Here is a 21140-nt window from a genome sequence, read left to right as displayed (position 1 = left end):
AGTGTTAATAAAGATCTCTCAAATTTATGTTTTCTAAAATCCTGTTACCTTTTAGATTTTACATTAATTATTACATTTTAGTATTATATAGAAACATATAATATATTACATGGTTTGACTCATGAAATTTGAATGAAGAGCAGCAAATCTACTCTTCAGTATTTGTAACACCTTAAAGGTTTTTCTTGTCTCTTTTTTTTAATGGATGAATACATTAAGCTAGGCCAGTGGAAGGCAATGTTTTCAGCATGTCTAGTGAAATTCCTATAACCACTGTTTTTTGATCAAAGTTTGGTCCTTGAGGTAATTCTCCTTGAGAATTGTCTCAAGGAGATTCCCAGGGGTCTGAGTGGTTTTTTGGTAGGCTGGCTGTGGTAAGCCTGCTGTGTTCTGAGAGAATCCTGCCTGCCTCACTGTCAGGTGGCATGTAGCTTCTGGCTGCCTAATAAAAGATAACACGCCTTTAATCCCAGCACTTGGGAGGCAGAGGCAGGCGGATTTGGATTTCTGAGTTCGAGGCCAGCCTGATCTACAGAGTGAGTTCCAGGACAGCCAGGGCTATACAGAGAAACACTATCTTGAAAATCAAACAAACAAAAAAAGATGACATACTTGCGGTTGAAGCGTTTGAGGTTCACCTCAGAGCACCTCAAACCCATGAGACTGCCCTTACAAGACGTGAAAGAGTGAATGTCGTATCCTCAATGCCAGGATCTTTTGAACTCATCTTAATGGATGTATTACAGGTTTAAGAGTCTTTGTGATTGCTATCTAGAGCATGTTTCATGCATACTCTTTTGACTAGTTACACAAACATACCTTTTATCCTACTGACTTTAAGAGCAGTATTTCTCTGAGTATTTATTAATTTGAGGATATTGACTAACCTATTTACAAATTTTATCAGTGATGCAACTAGCCTTCCAGAATAGCAGTAAATAGGAGCTTTGTTGTGTTGATTTCTAAGCTCATGGCTATATTCTGTGTCTAGCATAACATCTTGTATACCATCTTCTACTGATGAAGACTCTGTTGCTACTTGTTGAGTTTACTAGTTTTCTTCCAAGTGTAAACAGATTTCTTTGAGGAAAATAAAAGTAAAAGGAAGTTGCTACACATTAGTGAATCTTTCCTTAAACTTAATTTTAACAACATTGTTAACAACAATATGTTCCAGATATTTAGTGTTTAATAAAGTACACCTAATTTATTTCTACTAGGGAATCTAAATATTTTATGACAAAAATATTGTTAATATGGACATTTATTTACTTACATATTTATTTTGTGGTACTAGTGATGAACCTAGGCCCCAGGCATGGTAAGCAAACATTCTGTAATTGGGGTATAACCTTAGTCCTATTCATTTATTCATACATTCAGTCACTCCCTTCATGGATTCACTCATCCAGCCATTAATCATTGTAGTAAAAAGAGCAAACCCAGAGCTTTCCCATGTAAGCACTCTGCTAGTAAACTGCCTCCACAACTCTCTTACTGAATTTTAGAACCTCCAAATCTTAAAAATATTACATTAACTTACTCACTTGGAGAAATAGATGATTCTGCTTCTCCATTAGTAGTTTCTCAGTAGCATTTACTATTTTAATTTTAGTTGCTGTGTTTGCCTGTAGAGTATTTTGTGTTGAAATTTAGATTGTACGTTGAATATGCTCATTCCCCATATCATACGAAGTGCAGAGACCTGAGTGGGCAGGCTTGAGTGGGCAGACCTGAGTAGGGCAGACACTAGAGTGGGCAGACCTGAGTAGAGCAGACACTAGAGTGGGCAGACCTGAGTGGGCAGACCCGAGTGGGACAGACACTAGAGTAGGCAGACCTGAGAGGACAGACCTGAATGGGCAGACCTGAGTGGGGCAGACACTAGAGTGGGCAGACCTGAGTAGAGCAGACACTAGAGTGGGCAGACCTGAGTAGAGCAGACACTAGAGTGGGCAGACCTGAGTGGGCAGACCTGAGTGGGGCAGACACGAGAGTGGGCAGACCTGAGTGGGCAGACATGAGTAGGCAGTAGGAATTTACTGTGTTTGAGGTGCTTTCCTGACAGACAGACTCTCTTCCCTTTGCTTTCATGGATTATGTTTATTCCCAGAATTACCTACGTGCCTGCAGAACATTTGGAAGAGTTCAGAATAAGTTTTGGTCAACAAGCTGGAGGAATAATGGCGCTGGATATTTTTTCTTCCTACACTGGCAGGTAAGTAAATAAGTCTTACTACAAAACAATAAATGATACAGAATATTATAAAAATAAGTCTCCCTTTGTCTCAATTACTCAAGTAACTATCATTTGGAATTAAAAATTTGGGAGATATATATAAATATTCAGTTCAGTAAATTAAAATAATCTTTCACCTACCTTCTATATAGTACTTTTAACATTAAGATTTTATAATTCTTCCCAGTCAGTATTATTATTTCACTAATTATCTAGACAATACATTTTTCATGGTTATATATAGTATTTTTACTTTTCCTAGAAATATCAAACAATTCAATCAGAAACATTTTTAACAAATATATTTATTCTCTTTGGAGACTCATAGGCTCTGAATCTTGGTATACAGAGATATTAGGTAATGGTGCTTAGCCTTTTAAGGCTCTTGCTGTAGTGTATATTAAGAACATTTAAATAATAGAGTTTTCTTTACTCTTACAAAAAGATAGAAGTAGGGTTTGGTGGTGCTACTGATTGAGTTTACAGCAGGAAAGAAATCTCAGAGTGCTTTCTCTGGAAGTGTGTGCTGTTTTCTGTGGGTTGCCTTTTGTCATTACACTGACAGTTGGAACTAGATTTCTCTTAAGCTTACTGTAGAGCATTGCGCCTCGCAAACATTTGGCAGCTTTCTCAGAAGAGTCCTACCTTCACAGAGGTTATCAGAACACCCTGGGTCTGAGTGGCTGTGAAGGAATTAGGACATAGCACCATTGGTTCCTCTGCAAATTATGCAAGGCCTACGGGGTGCAGAGAGTAGTTCGGAATACAACATGATCTGTGTTCATAAAGAAAAAGAATATTGCACTACTTTGTGACTTAGGACATTTATGGCAGGAATACCTCACCCTGTACAAAAGTTGGCCCAAGTGCACTCCAGAATTCCTGTCTCATGCTCCATAGCATGAGTTGATTGTAGTGGCCCAGTGTTTTCTCTCAAAATGGGAAAACACTCTTTCTTCTGTCTAAATGAAGGACTAGTAAGTGCATGGGCCTTAAAGCATTGAAAAAATTTTAGAAAGAACAAACTACTCATCGCTTTCTCTACTCTCAGCATAGAGAAGGGAATGGCATTGATTTTTCAATGTAGTGATTGGCTGTTTCATTGCAAAGAAAGCATGTTTGTTTTACAAAAAGCAGTCTACATCTTGCAGAGGAGGAATGTGCAGCAGCATGAGCTTAACTTCCTGCACCGCCCCCTCCCATGGCCAGCTAGTTTCAAAACCATGCTTAGGATGTAATCAGGCAGACTCTTAAGTTCTTAACCATTGACTCCAAAGGAAGTCCCTAAGCCAAAGAGGCAGTGTGAGCACAGAGCACAGAGAGTCTTAACATGGTAAGCTAGAGAACAAGTACTAGGCATAATTAGAGGAGCATGTGTGAGTTAGAGAAAAGATTCAACATTGTAGAGTCATTTGAAGAAACTGAGGTCTGTATATCAAAGGATTAAGACTGACTTCTCAGCTCAGATGTCAGGTATGCAGTACAGTGTGGCCAAGATTACTTATGCATAGTTTATGTGTAGATCTCCCAGTGCAGAGAACCTCCCTCTCTCTAATGGCTGTCAGTAGATGTTACAGCAGTTGCTCACATTCTGTCTCCTAAACCTACTTTTTTCTTCATCTCTTTTCATGTCTTTGGCTTATATTCTCTGGGTAAGGGCTTCATTTGAATGGTTTCGCACTAGGCTATTTGATATCACTTTTATAATATACCTCTTGGAACTGCTACTAACACTCTGGACCATTGTCAGGTTTAAACTTCAGAAAGCGCTGCTCTTCATAGATCTGTCCTGTTTAGTTTACATAAAAGGGGACGTTGAGTACAGAACAGCTTGTAGGGCCTGTAGCAGGTAAATTTTATTTTAACGATGTTTAAGCAACATTTGACCATTCAGGCCAAAGAAAAAGGCCTGATATTCATAGAGAGCCTGGACATTGGCTTCGTAGCACTAGGAACCAAGTGCAGATCCACCAGGCCACCTGATTTCTGGCCTTACATCTGAAGATCTCATAATTTGAACTAGTTCAGGATTCCTATTAGTGAAGAATAGCTACAATTTAAATACATGTTTTCTTTAGACTTTTCAGTTCTATAAAATCAACTGATGCTGAATTACTTTAAGGCAGAGAAAGATTTGCTGAAAAGTTCTCCTTTAGAATCCTAGGGTCTGTTGCAATTCCCCACCCACTTCCTTTACTCTCTCTTATTCTGCACATCTCATCAGCAAATGCACCAGGCAGGACTTTGTGAGCAGCAGCTTCTCCAGCCTTCTGGGCACAGCTGATTCTAGAGTAAGATTGTTTGGTTACCTTCTCCTTCTGCTATGCTGGAAATGTTACAAACTTGTAGGTCAGGTACAATGAAAATCCAGACAGCTCTGCTGTTTTAGCTTAACTAAGAGTTAAGTACATTTGAGGCAGTGTTGCTCTAAATTCTCACTGTATGTTTCCTTAAGCAGAGACATTCCAGAACTCCCAGAGCGAGAAGAAGGAGAAGGGGAAGAAAGTGAGCTGCAGAATGCTGCCTACAGCAGCTGGAGCCAGCCCCGGAGGTAAGGACCGCCTCTGTGCTTACCCATTCAGTGAGGGTATATGGAAGGGGGTGGGAGGGAGAGGGAGAGAAAGGGATAAGGAGAGGGGAAGGGGGGAGGGAGGGAGAGATACAGAGAGGGAGAGAGAGCGAAGCAGGGGGAGAAAGAGAGAGACGGGGAGAAGAGAGGTGGTCTAAAGGACTGGCCCATAATTTGCTAATTATAGCATTACTTTTTTTTTCATATGTACTAGAGAAAGTAATATTTATCATACAGGGTTAAAACTAACATATGCAAGGATCTATAGCAGACACTAAAGACAATTATCTAAAGAGAAGTATGCATAGATAGTTGGAATAAATAAGTTCTGAATAGTTTTAGCTATAGCATGTAATATCTGTTTACGTTTTAACATTATATTTACATGTTTAACATGTTTACATTTAAAATTGTATGTATTTAAACCAGTGTGTGTGTGTGTGTGTGTGTGTGTGTGTGTGTGTGTGTGTGTAGACTTAAATGTGAGCAAGGAACTTTGTTGTCATAGGCTGAGTTTGCTCAAAGCCTTATACTTGCTGGCACTGGTTCCCATGCAGCAAAGAAGAATGACCTTGACTATGTTCAGTCAAATCACTGTACCTATGCACATACTAACATGCTCATGCTAAGTCAAGTCGGCTTCTGTTTAATAGGAATCGCTGAGTCTTGGGTATGGACCTAGAAACAAAGTTTATAGGAATATGGAAGGGTATATGGAAGGGGGTGGGAGGGAGTGGGAGAAAAAGGGATAAGGAGAGGGGGAAGGGGGGAGGGAGGGAGAGACACAGAGAGGGAGAAAGGGAGAAGGGTTGTTGAGTAACCAGGAAGTAACTCTTAAGACATAAATTCTGTTTCCAAGAAAGACAGACTGTCCTTGTTCATGCAAGACCTAGAGATACAAGAAGCAAAGAACAATGTTTGATGTTAAATATCAGTCCTCATGGTCCAGCCTCTTGAAGCTGCTCTAAAATTAGCCATCTTGCTTTATGATGTTGCTTGTGCACAGTGAGCTTTAGCCTGCAGCAATATTCTTTTAAATATAGATACTAAAATATAAATTTTAAAACATCATTTTCAGAGAATCTAAACATTTTTAGCTATCTAAAAGGAATAATCAGTTTGGATTTCTTCAATAAGTGATTAGCTTGTTTTCTCTCTAAAGCATTATCCACACTGAGAATACAGTGTATATGAAAGATCTTTGACATAATTTATTAGAAGGTGTTACATGTTTTATTTATTTGTATTAATAACATTTTTCTACAGCAGGTAGTTATAGATAGATTTTGCTGGAAAGCGGTATTAACAATAGGAAAGATAAATTTGCTTAGTTTTAAACACACACTAATATGAAAAATAGTTTTGGCAGTATTCACTGCTAGAACTTTCTGGAAACAAAGGTCCACTTCCCCATATTAGAAACATAAAAGCGATGAAGGCTTGTGCTGAAACAGAAGATACTGTTGTGTTAAGGACTGTAAGATGGGACTCATGAAAGGGTTCAGTGGTAAAGGCACTTGCCTCTCAAGCCAAGTTGGCCTGATTGATCTGAGTTCAATCCTCAGAACCTACAGAAGGGGAAAAGAGAGAACCACCTCCCCAAAACTGTCCTGTGACTTCTACATGCACCCCATGACACATGTGCCTCTGTACATATATCATACACATGCAATCCTAATTTTATAAAATTCAGATTATAAAATAGACATACATAGATTAGATTTTTGCTAGTGATATCTGCATGTATTATTTTTCCAGTTTGCTTACATTTTCATCTTGTGTTTCGGAGACATGCATCATACTTGCTACTTAAGCATCTGATTCAGACCATTGCTGATACTTGAGTAGCTAATTCTGTGCAGTAAATGTGTAATTTCTATGTATGTGCATGACATCTTATCTAGGGCACTTATGAATGTACCAGAAGTAGAATTACTAGCTTATAGGCATATGCATTTTAGACATTTATTTGAATTATCTTCTTTCTTTCTATGGTGATCGATGCAGCTTGCATTTCTATTTCAGTACATGAGTTTTCATCAAATGATGTGTGTAACCTTTGTAAAAGTGTCAATAGTCAAGTGCCAATAGTTTAAAAAGTCAACAGTTGGAAAATGGTGCCTTGTCTTTACAAGTTCTGAAGGTACAATGGGGTGGATATACAATTGCTCAGTTGTCATGTGCATGAATAGCACACTTCCTCCCATTCCTTTGGAAATCACCACCACCATCACCATAGTTATAGAGTTATTTGTTGCTTATCCTGTGCCAAAGCTTTCATTTGGCAATTATGTGTATTAAGTAGTTAGGACTATCTTATTAGACATTCTTACTGGCTCCTCTTCACAGCTGGGATAAGTAAGACAAAGAGACTAAGTAGGTTGTCTAGTGTCATGTGATTAAGTAGCAGAAGAACAGGGCTGGAATCCATAGACTCTGATCACACAACCCAGCTGTCTGGTTCCAGAGCCAGAACATGCTCTGCAGAGTGTTCCTTGAGAGGTGTCCTTCTTTCCCAGACACCATGTTGCGTCTGATGACTGATCAACCTAGCCTTTTGCCTCTGTGATCATTTGGCTTTGCTCTGCATTGTTTGAGGATTCACAGACCATCATGATAGTATGCTTAAACTTTGCAATTCATTAGAGTCTGGAGTGCTGTTTGCCAATGATCCTGGATCTGTGATTCTTCCTTTCCTGGTGACTGGGGATCTAAATAGTATGTACCTTCGAGGCTTGATATGAGGACTGAATGAAGAAAAATTCAGCTTCCTTGAAGAGGGGCTAGGACACCCAAACCTCACTATAAATTGCTACTTGTATCATTCCAGAAATCATTTCTAACTCACAGTTAGCAATAAACCGTCTTAGGAAACATTTCCCGTCATTTCTTTTTAAATATTTCTTAATAACTGAGAGTCCTGCTTACCTTTTAAAACACATACATACATTGGCTAAACTTCTTTGTTTTTACCAATTTACTACAAAAACTACTTCAAGAAATGGCAAAGAGGAGCTGAGTACCCTCTTCTGTCCTTTGTATGGGCACAGGCATGCACAGCTGCACATATATACATGTTCACTCCCCCACTGACACATATACATGTGCACATACACATGTACACAGGCACACATACAGGCACACAAATACAATAAATATTTTTAAACATAGAAAAGGATGTTGGAAGTTTCTTTGATTTTATAAACTTCCCAGAGAGAAAATGTTGATTATGTTTTAGCTTTTTTATTCAATTCCTTCCAATTAAACAGATCAACTTCTTGGGATTATTTATTTCCAGTTAAGAAAAAAAATGTTGTGACTAAAAGGTAGCTGTTCATGGCATGCATCTTGTCTGTCCCAGCCACTGCCCCACTGCAGCCCTCTCTTTCTGCCACTCCTTCCATTTGACAGCAATCCAACTTTGCCAGATGTCTATGTTGAGGACACACTAGACCGTGCTGCCTTCTTGTCATCAGTGTCCACATCATTATCTTCCATGAGGCCTGAAATAGATGCAGAACCTTTTCAATACCATGAACCTCTTCCTCACTGAAAGCTACCACACCTTCCCCTTTCTCACGATGGTCCTGTAAATTAACACATACCTTCTTTTGTACCTTTTGCAGTAAGTGAGATCAAACCCTGGACCTTGCACACACCGAAACAGTCACCTTATTGGTTATATGACCAGCCTCCATTTTTCAACATTAGCTGTAGCAGTTATTCCCTGAGTTTGTTTTTTTGGTGTGGATAAAGAGAGACTAGAGATAAGCTGATAAGGTCCCAAAGTAGTTGCATAGGAAATCAACTTACAGAACAGCGAGGAGGTGCTATGCTTGTTGGAGTGGAAGGGACAGAGCAGTTCAGGGTGTCTCAGGAGGTGATAGAAGGATCATTTCATGTCGAATATTTTCAGCAACTGTCCTTCATGCCCTGACTGTTAATGATCAGGTCTGCTCTGGCGAGATAGATTCCTACAGAGGCAAGCTTCTGATTAACGTGTGCAAAAATGTTCTTTCCCTGGATTTGGCTGCTAAACCTAGGAGCTGCCATCTGTTCAGTGGTAGCTGAATCTCCTGATCATTTAATGACTGTATTAACACTCCTGAAAAATGGCACTTATTCACTGGCTTGCACTTTAACCTAGAATGTGAGTCCTGTATTAAAACCAAAAAAACATACATAATTTGGAGACTATTTAAATTAATCATTTATGGCTAGAATTTCATTATGATTAGACATGTATTATTATATTTGTTAGTGTGCAATTTGGAGCCTTTAAGAACCTTCACTATAAACATAGTACCGTCATCGTTTTCAGAAGACTTTCATCTTGTCAAACTAAGACTGTGTCCACTGGACAGTAGCTCTCCATCCACTTTCCAGCAGGGCAAACTTTGTTCTATGTCCTGTCTCTGAGCATGTCTCCTCTGGACCTCTTGTGATCTTGTGAGTGCAACCATAGGCATTTGGCCTTGACTTTGTTTTTTTGTTTGTTTGTTTTGTTTTGTTTATAGAACATGATTTTAATATTTTGAACTGTTAATATTCAACAAACAGAATAATTATTTTAAGATATATTTCATTGTTATGTCTCTCCTTTCATTTCTGATTTTATTAATTTGGAGACTGTCTCTGTGCCCTCTGGTTAGTCTAGCTAAGGGTTTATCTATTTTGTTGATTTTCTCAAAGAACCAGCTCCTGGTTTTGTTGACTCTTTGTATAGTTCTTTTTGTTTCTATTTGGTTGATTTCAGTCCTGAGTTTGATTATTTCCTGCCATCTACTCCTCTTGGGTGTATTTGCTTCTTTTTGTTCTAGAGCTTTCAGTTGTGCTATCAAGCTACTAGTATATGCTCTCTCCAATTTCTTTATGAAGCTGGGAAGTGGTGGCACACGCCTTTAGTCCTAGCACTTGGCAGGCAGAGGCAGGTGGATTTCTGACTTTGAGGCCAGCCTGGTGTACAGAGTGAGTTCTAGGACAGCCAAGGCTATACTGAGAATCCCTGTTGCGAAAATCCAATGAAATAATATAAAATAAAATAAAAAAATAAAGGTGTGTGGCCTTGACTTTGTTTAACTGGCCAACTTCGCATTACATTGTATACTCAGACTTTGTGTATGTTGAAACTTATTTTCAGCAGTTTCTTTTTTTAAGGCAGAATAAAATTCTAGCTAAGCAATGTATCATTTTGCTCATTCACTTTTAAATGTAAACTGTATTTCTTATTGTATGCGTGGTATGTGTGTGCATAAGTGCAGGTGCATGTGGAGGTTGGACAATAACATCTGGAAGTTGGTTTATCTCCTACCTTACTTGAGGCAAGGTCACTCCAGTTTCTACTGCTTTGTGTACACTAGGCTAGCTGCCTCTGAGCTTCTTAGCAGTCCTCCTGTCTCTGCCTCTGTTTATGGGAATTCCTGGGATTACAGATGTGAGTCAACACATAGGGCTTTTGTGGGCTCTGAGAGTCAAACTTAGGAATCATGAGTGTACAGATAGCAGTTTCATGCACCGGGCCACCTTGACTGCCCATGTTCATTCATTTCTAAAAGACATAAGGGTCCCAGGTACCTCTTAGATGCTGTGGATAATGCTTTTTTGATGTAGGTGTTGAAAATATCTCTTTACGACCCTGATTCTTTTGTTTATGTTCCCATAAGATAGTTGTCTTTTTAATTTTCTACTGTGGCTATAACCTGTCACACTCCCACCAGCAATGCACAGAACTTCAGCTTTTCTCTATTCTCATAGACAGTAGTCATTTTCTGTTTTCATTAGTAATTTCAGTCCTAATGGGTGTAAGGTAGTGTTCTATTGGATTGTGTCTCTACAGTTGTTAATCATTGTTTCATGTGTTTATAAAACATGTATAAACCTGTAGCTCAAGCCCTTGCTTAATTTTTAATCCATTTATTAGGGAGTTTTGTAAATGAATTTTAGAAAGTTCATTCTTACATTCTGGATATTAATTCCATATTGGATGTGTGTTTCCCAAATGCCATTTTCCTTCTGTGAGTTGTCTTTTTTTCTCTCATTTTAATGAAGTCCAGTTTGCACATATAGATATAGATATAAATATGTGTAAACTGGACACATATTTACTTGTGTATACACATATTTATTTGTAAAAATATGTGTATACACATATTTATTTCCTATATCTTGGTGTCTGTACTGGCTAGTTTTATGTCAACTTGACACAAGCTAGAGTCATTAGAGAGGCAGGAACCTCAATTGTTAAAAATGTCTCTATACGATCCAGCTATAAAGTTTATTTAGTGATCAGAGGGAGTGGTCCTAGTGCATTGTGGGTGGTGATATCCCTAGGTTGGTTTTAATCAGCCTGAATAAGCCATGGGGAGCAAGCCAGTAAGCTGCACCTCTCCATGGCCTTTGCATTGGCTGCTGCCTCTTTGTTCCTCCTGTGTTGGAGCTCCTGTCCTGATTTCCTTTAATGGTGAACATTGCTGTGGAAGTGAAAGCTGAAATTAACCCTTTCTTCACCAAGTTGCTTTTGGTCATGGTGCTTCATCACAGCAACCCTACATAAGACAGCATCATCTAAAGGAAATTCTAAAATTCGGGGAGTTTGCCTTTGTGTTTTTTCTCAGGGAGTTTATAATTTTATGTTTATAGGGTGGAACTTTGGAGAGAACCGAGCAAGTCCTTGGGCATCAGCATTGTTGGTGGTCGAGGGATGGGGAGCCGGCTGAGCAATGGCGAAGTGATGAGGGGCATTTTCATCAAACATGTTCTTGAAGACAGTCCAGCTGGCAAAAATGGAACCTTGAAGCCGGGAGACAGAATAGTTGAGGTAACCTCCAGTGAGCTTTCTATTCAAAATGATGCCCTCGTCCACTTTCTTTACCAAGGGAGCTGCCGTGCTCAGGTTTACTCTGTACCCCAGTGTTAGAGCCAAGTGTTCGCATTTCGAGTATTTTCTCATTCTCATCCAGGGTTTTTATATGCATGTGGTGACAAGATTATGTGTTTGATATTAAAACATGTATTTGGAGATACAGATGATCAGTTTTAAAAAGCATTGGTCCTAAGGAATATAAATTTTTTTAAAAAGGAAATTTTCTTATGGGAAAATTAAAATATTTAATATCATATGAACATAGGGAAAACTGTACAACTTATAGTTAGGTTTTCCAGTAAATATAATTTCAAAAAATACTTTATTATAGTCCTTGCAATATTAATAAACATTTTGAGTGAGGGTTTTTCTAAGTAAGTCTTATCTCCAAAAATTTTCAATTTTGAGAATTTGATTATTTTTTTAAATGAATGTTTCACAAAAGGTAGGAGCCTTTCTCAGTTCTACCCCCTCACTACAGAAGGCTCTGTGTATGCACATGCATGGCATATACTTTGCTGCACATAAGAGAGAAACATACAGTGAAATCAGATGTCATCCCTAATTAAAGTTTAATATCTTATACAGAGTCCTCAGATGCAGTAGAGCCACACATGCATTTACGGATATGTGTTACAAGAGCAGCTAGCAAGTTTCTGGTGCTGGGCCAGGACCTAGTGTCCACAGTAGGCAAGACGCTATACCTGGCCACTAGGAAGCAGATTAGAGAAGTGACCAAAGCACTACCAAGCAGTACAATAAATCATCTAATCAGATTAGGCACCTTACACTTAAAATGTTGAGAAGAGGGAGTCTGACTTCGCTTTCCTAACTTAGAGTAAAAGGAAAGGAGTGACTGTTAAGGCATTTGTGAATGCACTGGACATTTTGTTTACCTTATACCAGCGCTGTCTCATTTTCTCAGTCCATAGACTACATTAAAATGCCTTCTTGGTTCAGATGGCTCCTTAGGACATAGCAGTCATACTTTAGAATGAGTCTGTTGGCTAAACAGTTAGCTCAGTGCCTGGGTACTCACCACGTGGCCCTGGGTTTAACTCTGCTATTAATATAAAGTGAAAAGAAAATGTTTTACAATTAGATTGTTCACTCATTCATCTATCCATTCATTCTCTGAGCCTGAGAAATGAGAGATTGACGTTTGAGAGGAAGCAGGAATCTGTGCCTTTCTTTTCCCTGTGACCATCTATAAGAACAAATGACAGGACCCCTGACCTACTCTCATTAAATGAAATATTAGTCCCCTTAATGGAATTCTTTCTCCAAGGTAGAGCTCCATCTAAAAGCTTCAATTTAAGCTGTGACTAGTACATTTATATTTTATAGTTTAACTATGAAATACTTTTAGCATAAAGAGGAAAATATGAATTATTTGTAGTTATCTTTAGACATAATTGGCCATTGTTTGCTCCCAAATGGCTTTTAAAAAATATTAATTAAAGTTAGTAGATAATAAACTATATTAATTCAAATTTCCCTTTCAAATTGAAACGAAAGGATGTTTTGGTACATGTTCTAAAATACCTGCATGTAGGTTCTTCAGTACATGACATGTAGGATTTCTCCAAGAAGTTGGAAGCCTGGCCCTTGTAGTACTGGGCATGCTATTACAAGCCCGGGCTACTGTGCTTGCTTTAGGCTTGAATAACGATGTTTAGTTGACATAGTAGGCATGAATATTGACTTGCTAGAAACACTAAAAGACCACTTTAGTATGAATTGAAAAATATTGTTATATCAGCAAAGTGTCAACCTGAGAGAGGCTTTTAACTAAATGTATATAATTCTATGTCAGAACTTAATGATTGGTTTTCTTCCACAGAATTGTATCCACTCTGAGCTGTACTTAGCAATTGTGAATGGGAACATCTACAATTATGTGACAGGAGTAGCACTGGCCCTTTCTCTACGTTTCTTCCTGAACATCTAGTGCATAAGCTTAGCTGATCATCACTCACAAAACATTATAAAATGACTTTCATTTTTCAAGCTATTTATATAAGAAACTAACATGCAAGCACAATTTCTTGGCTTCCAACTCCTGCCACTTTTACTGCAGATTCTTGTGCAAAACTAACCTTGAAGTAGTCTTGACTTTTCTGAATTTCTATTATTTTGTTTATTCTTTATTTCTCTAAGAGAAACCCACGAAGACTCACCCCCCTACACACACAAGTAACCACTTTATGAAAAATTAGCAGTACCGCACTGGCTCTGATAAAGGGATCCCTAAAGGCATCTCCCTAGAGTGTTTCCTTAATGATGCAGATTAACTGATTCATAAACATAAAAGAGCAGCTAGTGCTGAAAGGAATACAGAAGCAGAGCCCTCATCCGGACTGGCTGTGACTCCAGTTGAATCTTTATCCAAACAGGGTACCTCAAGTCCACTGGAGGGACGAGACCTGTGCAGCTTAACTCCTTGTGTTTTTGATACTGAAAACAATCTCCCTGGATCTAAAGGAGCCTCAGAACTGATCCAAATCGCTCTTTTGTTCTCTAGCTTCTTGAAATGTTAAGCTGAGGCCTTCCATTGCAGGTGGATGGGATGGACCTCAGAGATGCAAGCCATGAACAAGCTGTGGAAGCCATTCGGAAAGCAGGCAACCCTGTAGTGTTTATGGTACAGAGCATTATAAACAGACCAAGGGTAAGCAAATACAAAGGGCAAAGTAGGCATACTGACAACAGTGTGCAACTTGGAGTCTAATGTAGCAAGGACCAAGTTGTCTGCGTGTATCCCTATCAATTTTTAGAGTCTCAGATGGCCTTTATAAAAAGTTTCCTTTGCTGTATTGAAACATTGAGCTGCCTTGCAAGTTTCTTCTGTGGTATATATGAAGACTTTAAACTACATGGAAATATAACTTAATTTGTCACCATGTCAAGTTGATATCTTGCTAGTATTCATTCTGGTTAAAAAATATACAAATTCCTGAAAGGAATATAATGTGATGTGTAGATTAAACATCTTTAGTTGGGTCTCTTGGAATCCATAAAGACTTCATGTTTTTTCTAAATCTATTCTTTATATAGAATCTCTTATCTATGCTGTCACATTATCAGATCTTAACATACTTATATATTCCACTGGATACAAAATTCTCATAGAGTACATTCTGCTTACACACAAATCAGTGTATAGTTATTTCTTAGCTACAGTCAATATGCAGGTTAACACAGATCCTCGGGAACAGAAACCTACTATCTCATTCAGCCCTCAGCCATCATTGTTAAAATACTTTAGAAATATATTTTAGGGGGCATCCATGGTGTTGTATTCCTGCGATCACATATGTCCAGAGGGGAGACAGGAGGCTTACAAATGTGATGCTATGGATACCACAAGACCCTAATAAAAATAAATTTTAAGAATATATAAGCACATCAGTGGCTATTAGCTAGAAAGGATAAGAATATTTGATATGCCCTAGTGATGCTGAATGTGAACAGTGTGCTGCTAGTTTAGTGTTGATTTTGGTACCTTCTTTATGCCTCACTGAACCATATCTCCATGTGGAACAGTTATTAAAAAATGTGTTCCATATACTATGAAACTTATCCAGAGACATCCACAAGCCCTTAGAGTTGATTTTTTCTTAATACTAATTCCCTGAGATTGCTTGAACTCCTGAAGCTCTGGGAGAAGCTGCTTCTGGGTGGAAAAACTTGTGCAACATTCCCTGGACCTCTGCACGCTGGCAGGTCTAAGGTTGGTTGGCACTGAAGGAAAAGTGTTTGTATGTATTTAAGATGTTAGTGTTGAAATGATGGAAGGAAGGAGGCAGCACCCTGTGAGATCAGTGTCCTGACCAAAATGAGCCTCTGGCCTCCCAAATACAGCACGCAGGTTTATGTTACTGTCTGTCTCGTTGTTGTCAAGACAGGTGTGGGTCTGGTTTGGGTTCACAGTGTGGAACAAATGTACTGGTTCTCAGTATCAGCAGTTCTCCTCACATCTGCAGTTTTTAACCATTCAGTTGTTTATTGTTAGGTAATAATTATCCATTCAGATAGAAAATCTGCCAAATGATAGGGCTGCCTCATGCTGCATTCTTTGCAAATGCTATTCAGTTTGTTTAAATAACTACAAATCTTCTTACATTTGTTAACATTTGTTGTGTTAAACATAGACACAGCATGGTAATATTGTAAATGGCTGTTTAAGTTGAGTTACAGCTATTTTTTTTGTGTGGGAGGGTTTATTTCGTTTTTTTGTTTTATTTTAATTTCTAACTCATATCATTTAGGATAATATTATAAACTGCTGAATAGCGATTCTTAATATTACTTTGAACACTTAAACTACAAACATTTCTTTCTATGTCAATCACATTTTCTAATGAGCTAGAAAGATATTGTCTCATACACCTGGAAAATATTCCTATTTTTTTTTATTTGAGGCATAATGACACCTAATTTTATAGCAATTATTCCAGGATAAATCTTGCTTAGAAATGACATGTTTAGTCAAGTTAGACACATTTTGCTTTGGGAAACTAGAATTAATTTTGCATTTAAAATGAGATATTCTTTGTTAGTGGTGGTTTTCTTCCAAATGGAAGTAATCAGTCCTCTGGTTCGCTAAAGAAAAAACACCACATATTTCCTTACTGTAGAGTCCCTATGTGACAGAGTTTCCTTTGTGGTCAGAGGGTAAAGCTTCTGGAAAATCTTACACAGTTGAGAAGCTGCTCTGTCCTTCTGTGCTTTGGCCATTCAGGGATGAACAGTCTATAGCATGTCCCTGATAATCCCTTCAGTGTAACAAAGTGAATTAGGGCTGTGCACATTCTGACTGCAGGGTGGCCCCCTTCATAGGGTCAGAGGATGGTTTGGTGTCCTCTCTGTGTGTCTGCTTAGTTAGGATTTTTCTTCCATCAATTACCTAAGGACATTTCATTGTTGATTATATTTTTAGCCTGCTATCAGGTCTGTAACTATTTCCCTATAGGTAGAAGTGACCTACCATTCCATATGCATTGCTCCTCTGACAGCACCAAATTGAAATCTTGTAAGATCTGAAGAAAAGTAAAAACTAGAGGTCTCTGGGAATTCCATATCTTGATCATAGTTCTGATTTTGTTTGTTCCTCATAGTTACAAAGGACAGGCCCTGGATCTGCTATGCATGATGACCAAAAATAGTCTACCCACACCACCAAGCCTCCTATGTTGTCCACTGCCCGGTCATTTCTCCCGTCTTACTGTGTGGTCCTGTTTCTTGGCACTTGTAAGCCCCTCTTGAGTAAAGCAGGAGTTGACATTTTAAACTGTAAAGCAGAGAGGAAGTTGAGAGGAACAGAAATGTCACTGTACCCATCCCTTTTCCTGCCTTGCCTCTCAGGAAAACATTGCAGGAAGCACGGATTGAAGGGGTAATGTGGCATAGGCAGCAGTCCAGGAGCTGGAGGACAGAGTCTTTAACATGCTCTGAGGCAGGGTAGAGTCATATGACCAGTCCCCCCCACTCCATGCCTGGCAAGGGGGCTCTGTCAGGGAGAAGTTACACAAACATTTAATTGGAGCCAGTATGAAATTTAAATGTCTGCAATTTTCTTAAAAAAAAAAAAAGCGATCCAGTCAATAGCAGGAAAGGATAGAGATAGCGGGTGTGAAAGGAAGACTTTATTGTGCTAAGGAAATTACTTTTTTTCTTTTTAAATATGAACGTGCTAAAGTCTATTTGGCTGACTTCCTGCCTTTAATATGTATATTCAGCTTTAACAGCCCCGGCTAAGGACTTACTACACTCAAGTCACAAAATCTAGGCGCAACACTAAACACAGACTTCAAATATTATCCAAAGCTGTAAATCCTTCAGTAGTGGAGTAGATGTCAGATTTTCCTTTTCTTTTATTAAGATATAACTCTCTGTCAGATCTTCACAAGAAATGGTGCACATAAGAACACACCATATAGTGATTCTTCTTTCCCCCAACTTTTAAAGTTTAAAACTGTGATTATTCTAAATCAGTGTCTACTGGCTGGTCAGAGTGCAATGTCCTTAATGGCGGACAATGTAAAGAAATGAAGGTCACGATGAGCTGGCAGGTAAGTGCTTAGTGCATTCTAAACAGACTGCTGAAAAGTATTGCCCCTCACTTCTAAAAGTAAATGAAAGAAACAACATTAGGGCGTTCCATCTGAAACAGGGGCACTGATACTCAGGAATCAGAGGCCACTCAGTAACCAGGGTGGAGTCCATGCCTTCCACTCCATGATAGTAAAAGCTTCGGGGGAAGTGGAAGAAGTTCCAGACAGGTGGTTGACGATCTTTCTCCTTCCTGGAGTGATTAGACTTGGGTGTAGGCTTGGGTCAGTAGTTGCTGTTTGAGAGGATCACAGTGACCTAGCTACTCAGGCCGACCTCATCGTCTAATAGGCAGCTCTGACCCATTAAGTACTTGGTTCTTGAGGTTGGGTTGCTTTCCATACATTTCTTGTGCCTTCAGCGCATCTTCTGTTTCCTTTTAGAAATCCCCTTTGCCTTCCTTGCCGCACAGCCTTTACCCTAAGTACAGCTTCAGCAGCACTAACCCATTTGCAGACTCTCTCCAGCTCAACACTGACAAGGTTGGATAACGTCCGTTGTCTTCTAGTTGCCTCTGCAGAATGTCTTGTTGTTTTGACTGTGCCTTTGTTCCAGTTCACTGTTTAATCACACTTAGTCAGAAAAAAAAAAAAAAAAAAAAAAAAAAAAAAAAAAAACAAGGAAAACAAGCTAGTGTGTATTCAGAGTGGACATTCACTTTGCCCTGCCAGAGAATATTTATATTTTTACCCATAGTTAAAAGATTCCAGCGTTTCTCCTGCATTTTTGTTTGATTTTTTTTTCATGTTTAAATCTTAGTTGCTATTTGTATAAACTACTTTTATATACAATTTCCATAAACCTCGTATTGTCTTAAAACATCTTCAGATTTGTATACTCTGCAAATCACTCTGCAAATAGTTGTGGTTTTGTGTGTGTGTTTGTGTACATGACAAAGCCTTCTGAATATTCATAGAGTAAGTTTATATAAATGCCAGATCATAAAGTGTAACTGCTTCTATGCTTGTCATTTTTTCCTGGTGTATTCTCATATTCGAATGAAATTATAAAATCAAATTTGAAACAAAAATTTATAAAAATTCTTTTATATCAAAATTCCATAGTAGAAAGGGAAAAGCTGTCAGAATTTTATTTTAGAGATCACTTTATGAATATTCGTTGGATTTCATGTTACTATGTCATGGATAAGAGCAGAAGCCATACCTGGAGGAATGTTTTCTGTGACCATGAGAGTTACACCATTCAAGTACAGTCATCTCAGTTATTCCCCAACTGACCCTTTTGTTCCCACACCATTTAAAGTGTGTCTCCATGCATGGTTATGAAAGTGGGTGTGGGGTTTTTGTGTGTGTGTGTGTTTGTGTGTGTATGTGTGTGTGACATGCATGTTCGTTTATTTGCTGTGAGCACATGGGCTCGGGTGACTTCATTTGACCTTTGTAAAATACATATTTTATAAACCGATTTCAAGAAGTGTCAATAACAAACGAGTTACAAGATCTTGATACCAGCAATTAGAAGATTTGACTGCCACACCAGAAAGAAGGCAAACCTTGCTTCTCTGATGAGTCACTTGGCTTGAGTACACTTTTGCTGTATAATGTTGTGCCTTCAGTCCTGACAGGATTTTAAGATGGTCAGATTTTTTTCTCCATTATTAAGTAAAATAAAAGCAACAGCAAGAACAAGGTAGAAAGAGCTACAAAATACACACCCATAGATTTGAATAAATTTATGTTGGGCAAATAATTCCTTTTGGTCATACAGAGAAGTAATTTTCTTTTTAACCAGAAAGCCTTTTAAGCACATCTTTTCTTTTTTAGAGTGATGTCTGATCTTTGGTTGGATCAAGTGAAGTTTCTGGTATTCTTGCACATTTTTATTTGTACATTATTTGAGAGACTTTTATAGTATGCTATTCTGGAAGACAGCAGGGATTTCATTGGCACTTATAACTTGTATTTGTTTGGCCAATGATGTGTAAACTGAATATTGTTAGTACAGCAAATTCTATGCCTGCAGATCAATTGCCCTGAATTTGTCAGCCAGCCCTGTGCCTTGCTGGTAAACTATGTGCATTTTGAATTAGCAAAAAGATTATATTTAGTGCCTGAATCTCTAGTGGTAATATGGGGTTTTTTTGTTTTTTTTGTTTTGTTTTTTGTTTTGTTTTTTGTGGTATTCCTACTAACAGCTAATCATTTGTAAGTGTTTAAGAATGTCTTCTGTTAGAACAGGTTATTTTTAGAAAATAATAAATTTATGCATACATTACAACAGGCTATGTAAGTTTATTTTTTCATAAAAGTGACATAAAGGATAGGAAAATGAATAGATTGAAAAACCCAGAGCTGCCTGATACTAGGCACAGCATGTTTATTTGATTGTTCCTGATCTTGAGACACAGGTACTGTCTTCCTGTGGATACTGGGGAAGATAGCAAGGTTTAATACAAACTACATTGTGGTAAGAACAGTAGAAACTTACCCTCAAGGTGGCTTAGCAGCTCAAGGTGCTTGCCTTCAGGACCATGGCCTGAGTTCAGTCCCTAGAAACCACCTGGTGTAGGGAACCAGCTCTAGCAAGCTGTTCTCAGAGCTCCATGCTCACTCTGAGGGATGTGCACTCCCAAGTCAACCATACTACCATGCTAAGTAAGGAAGTGTGGTAGACAAGAACTAAGGAGACAGAAGCCTTTGACCTGATTTTAAAGATTTGTCCTTCACCGGCCTTAGCTTGTTCATCTGAGCAATAAATGAGGGAATCTGGGGAAGTAAATAGTTTACAGGCCTTTCCAATTCCAACCTGCTGCCTGATAATAACTCATACAAGAACTTGAATATACTGAATTAAGTTTTAAAATAGTACCAGTGGTCCTAAGTGACAAAAGACATGTCACATCTCACTTTGTTGAAAGGATTTCTCATGAGCCACTGTAGCAATAAAAAGTTGGAGGTGGTTTTAAACCCACACCTGACAGAACCATGTCTGTTCTCTATGTTAACAAGCAGGCTGTCTCGGGGGAGCCACCTGCATGCGTAGTGCTATTTCTGTGGATTTGTTCAGAGAGAGGATTCAAGTAGCAACAAAGAATTGCTCATGTGGGGCTGGAGTTGTGACCCCATAGACCATCTAGTATATGCAGGACCCTGGGTGCAGTGCCCAGATGTACAACAAAAGAGGAGTGTACATGTATATCCTTGCTTACAAGTTTTGTTCTTATTAGTATTATATTTATTTATTTTGTGAATGTGCACATGTATGGTCTGCATCATGGAGATCATAAGTCAACTTGTGGACATCAGTTCTTTCCTTCTACTGTGTGAGCCTAGGTATTGAACTCAGGCCCTCCGGCTTTGCTCCAGTGTCCTTACCTGCTTAGCCATCTCAGTGGC

General features: G+C 38.6%; 1 protein-coding gene across 7 annotated transcripts in view; it reads left to right on the top strand.

Moving 5' to 3' along the window:
• Mpdz (multiple PDZ domain crumbs cell polarity complex component) overlaps nt 1-21140 on the top strand; it is a 157290-nt gene that overhangs the window by 102365 nt on the left and 33785 nt on the right. For 2 of the 7 annotated variants that reach the window (XM_031377738.1, XM_031377736.1), the window contains 5 exons: nt 2114-2218; nt 4695-4790; nt 11448-11625; nt 14231-14341; nt 18168-18266. In XM_031377738.1, the coding sequence (XP_031233598.1) occupies nt 2114-2218; nt 4695-4790; nt 11448-11625; nt 14231-14341; nt 18168-18266 (589 nt within the window). The remainder of the gene's footprint in view (nt 1-2113; nt 2219-4694; nt 4791-11447; nt 11626-14230; nt 14342-18167; nt 18267-21140) is intronic. The other 5 variants (XM_031377739.1, XM_031377737.1, XM_031377740.1 and 2 more) reach the window with 4 other exon arrangements.

The sequence above is a fragment of the Mastomys coucha genome, unplaced genomic scaffold (assembly GCF_008632895.1).
Source record: "Mastomys coucha isolate ucsf_1 unplaced genomic scaffold, UCSF_Mcou_1 pScaffold18, whole genome shotgun sequence".
In the NCBI taxonomy this organism is placed as follows: Eukaryota; Metazoa; Chordata; class Mammalia; order Rodentia; family Muridae; genus Mastomys; species Mastomys coucha.
This window is presented reverse-complemented; position numbering and strand designations above follow the sequence as displayed.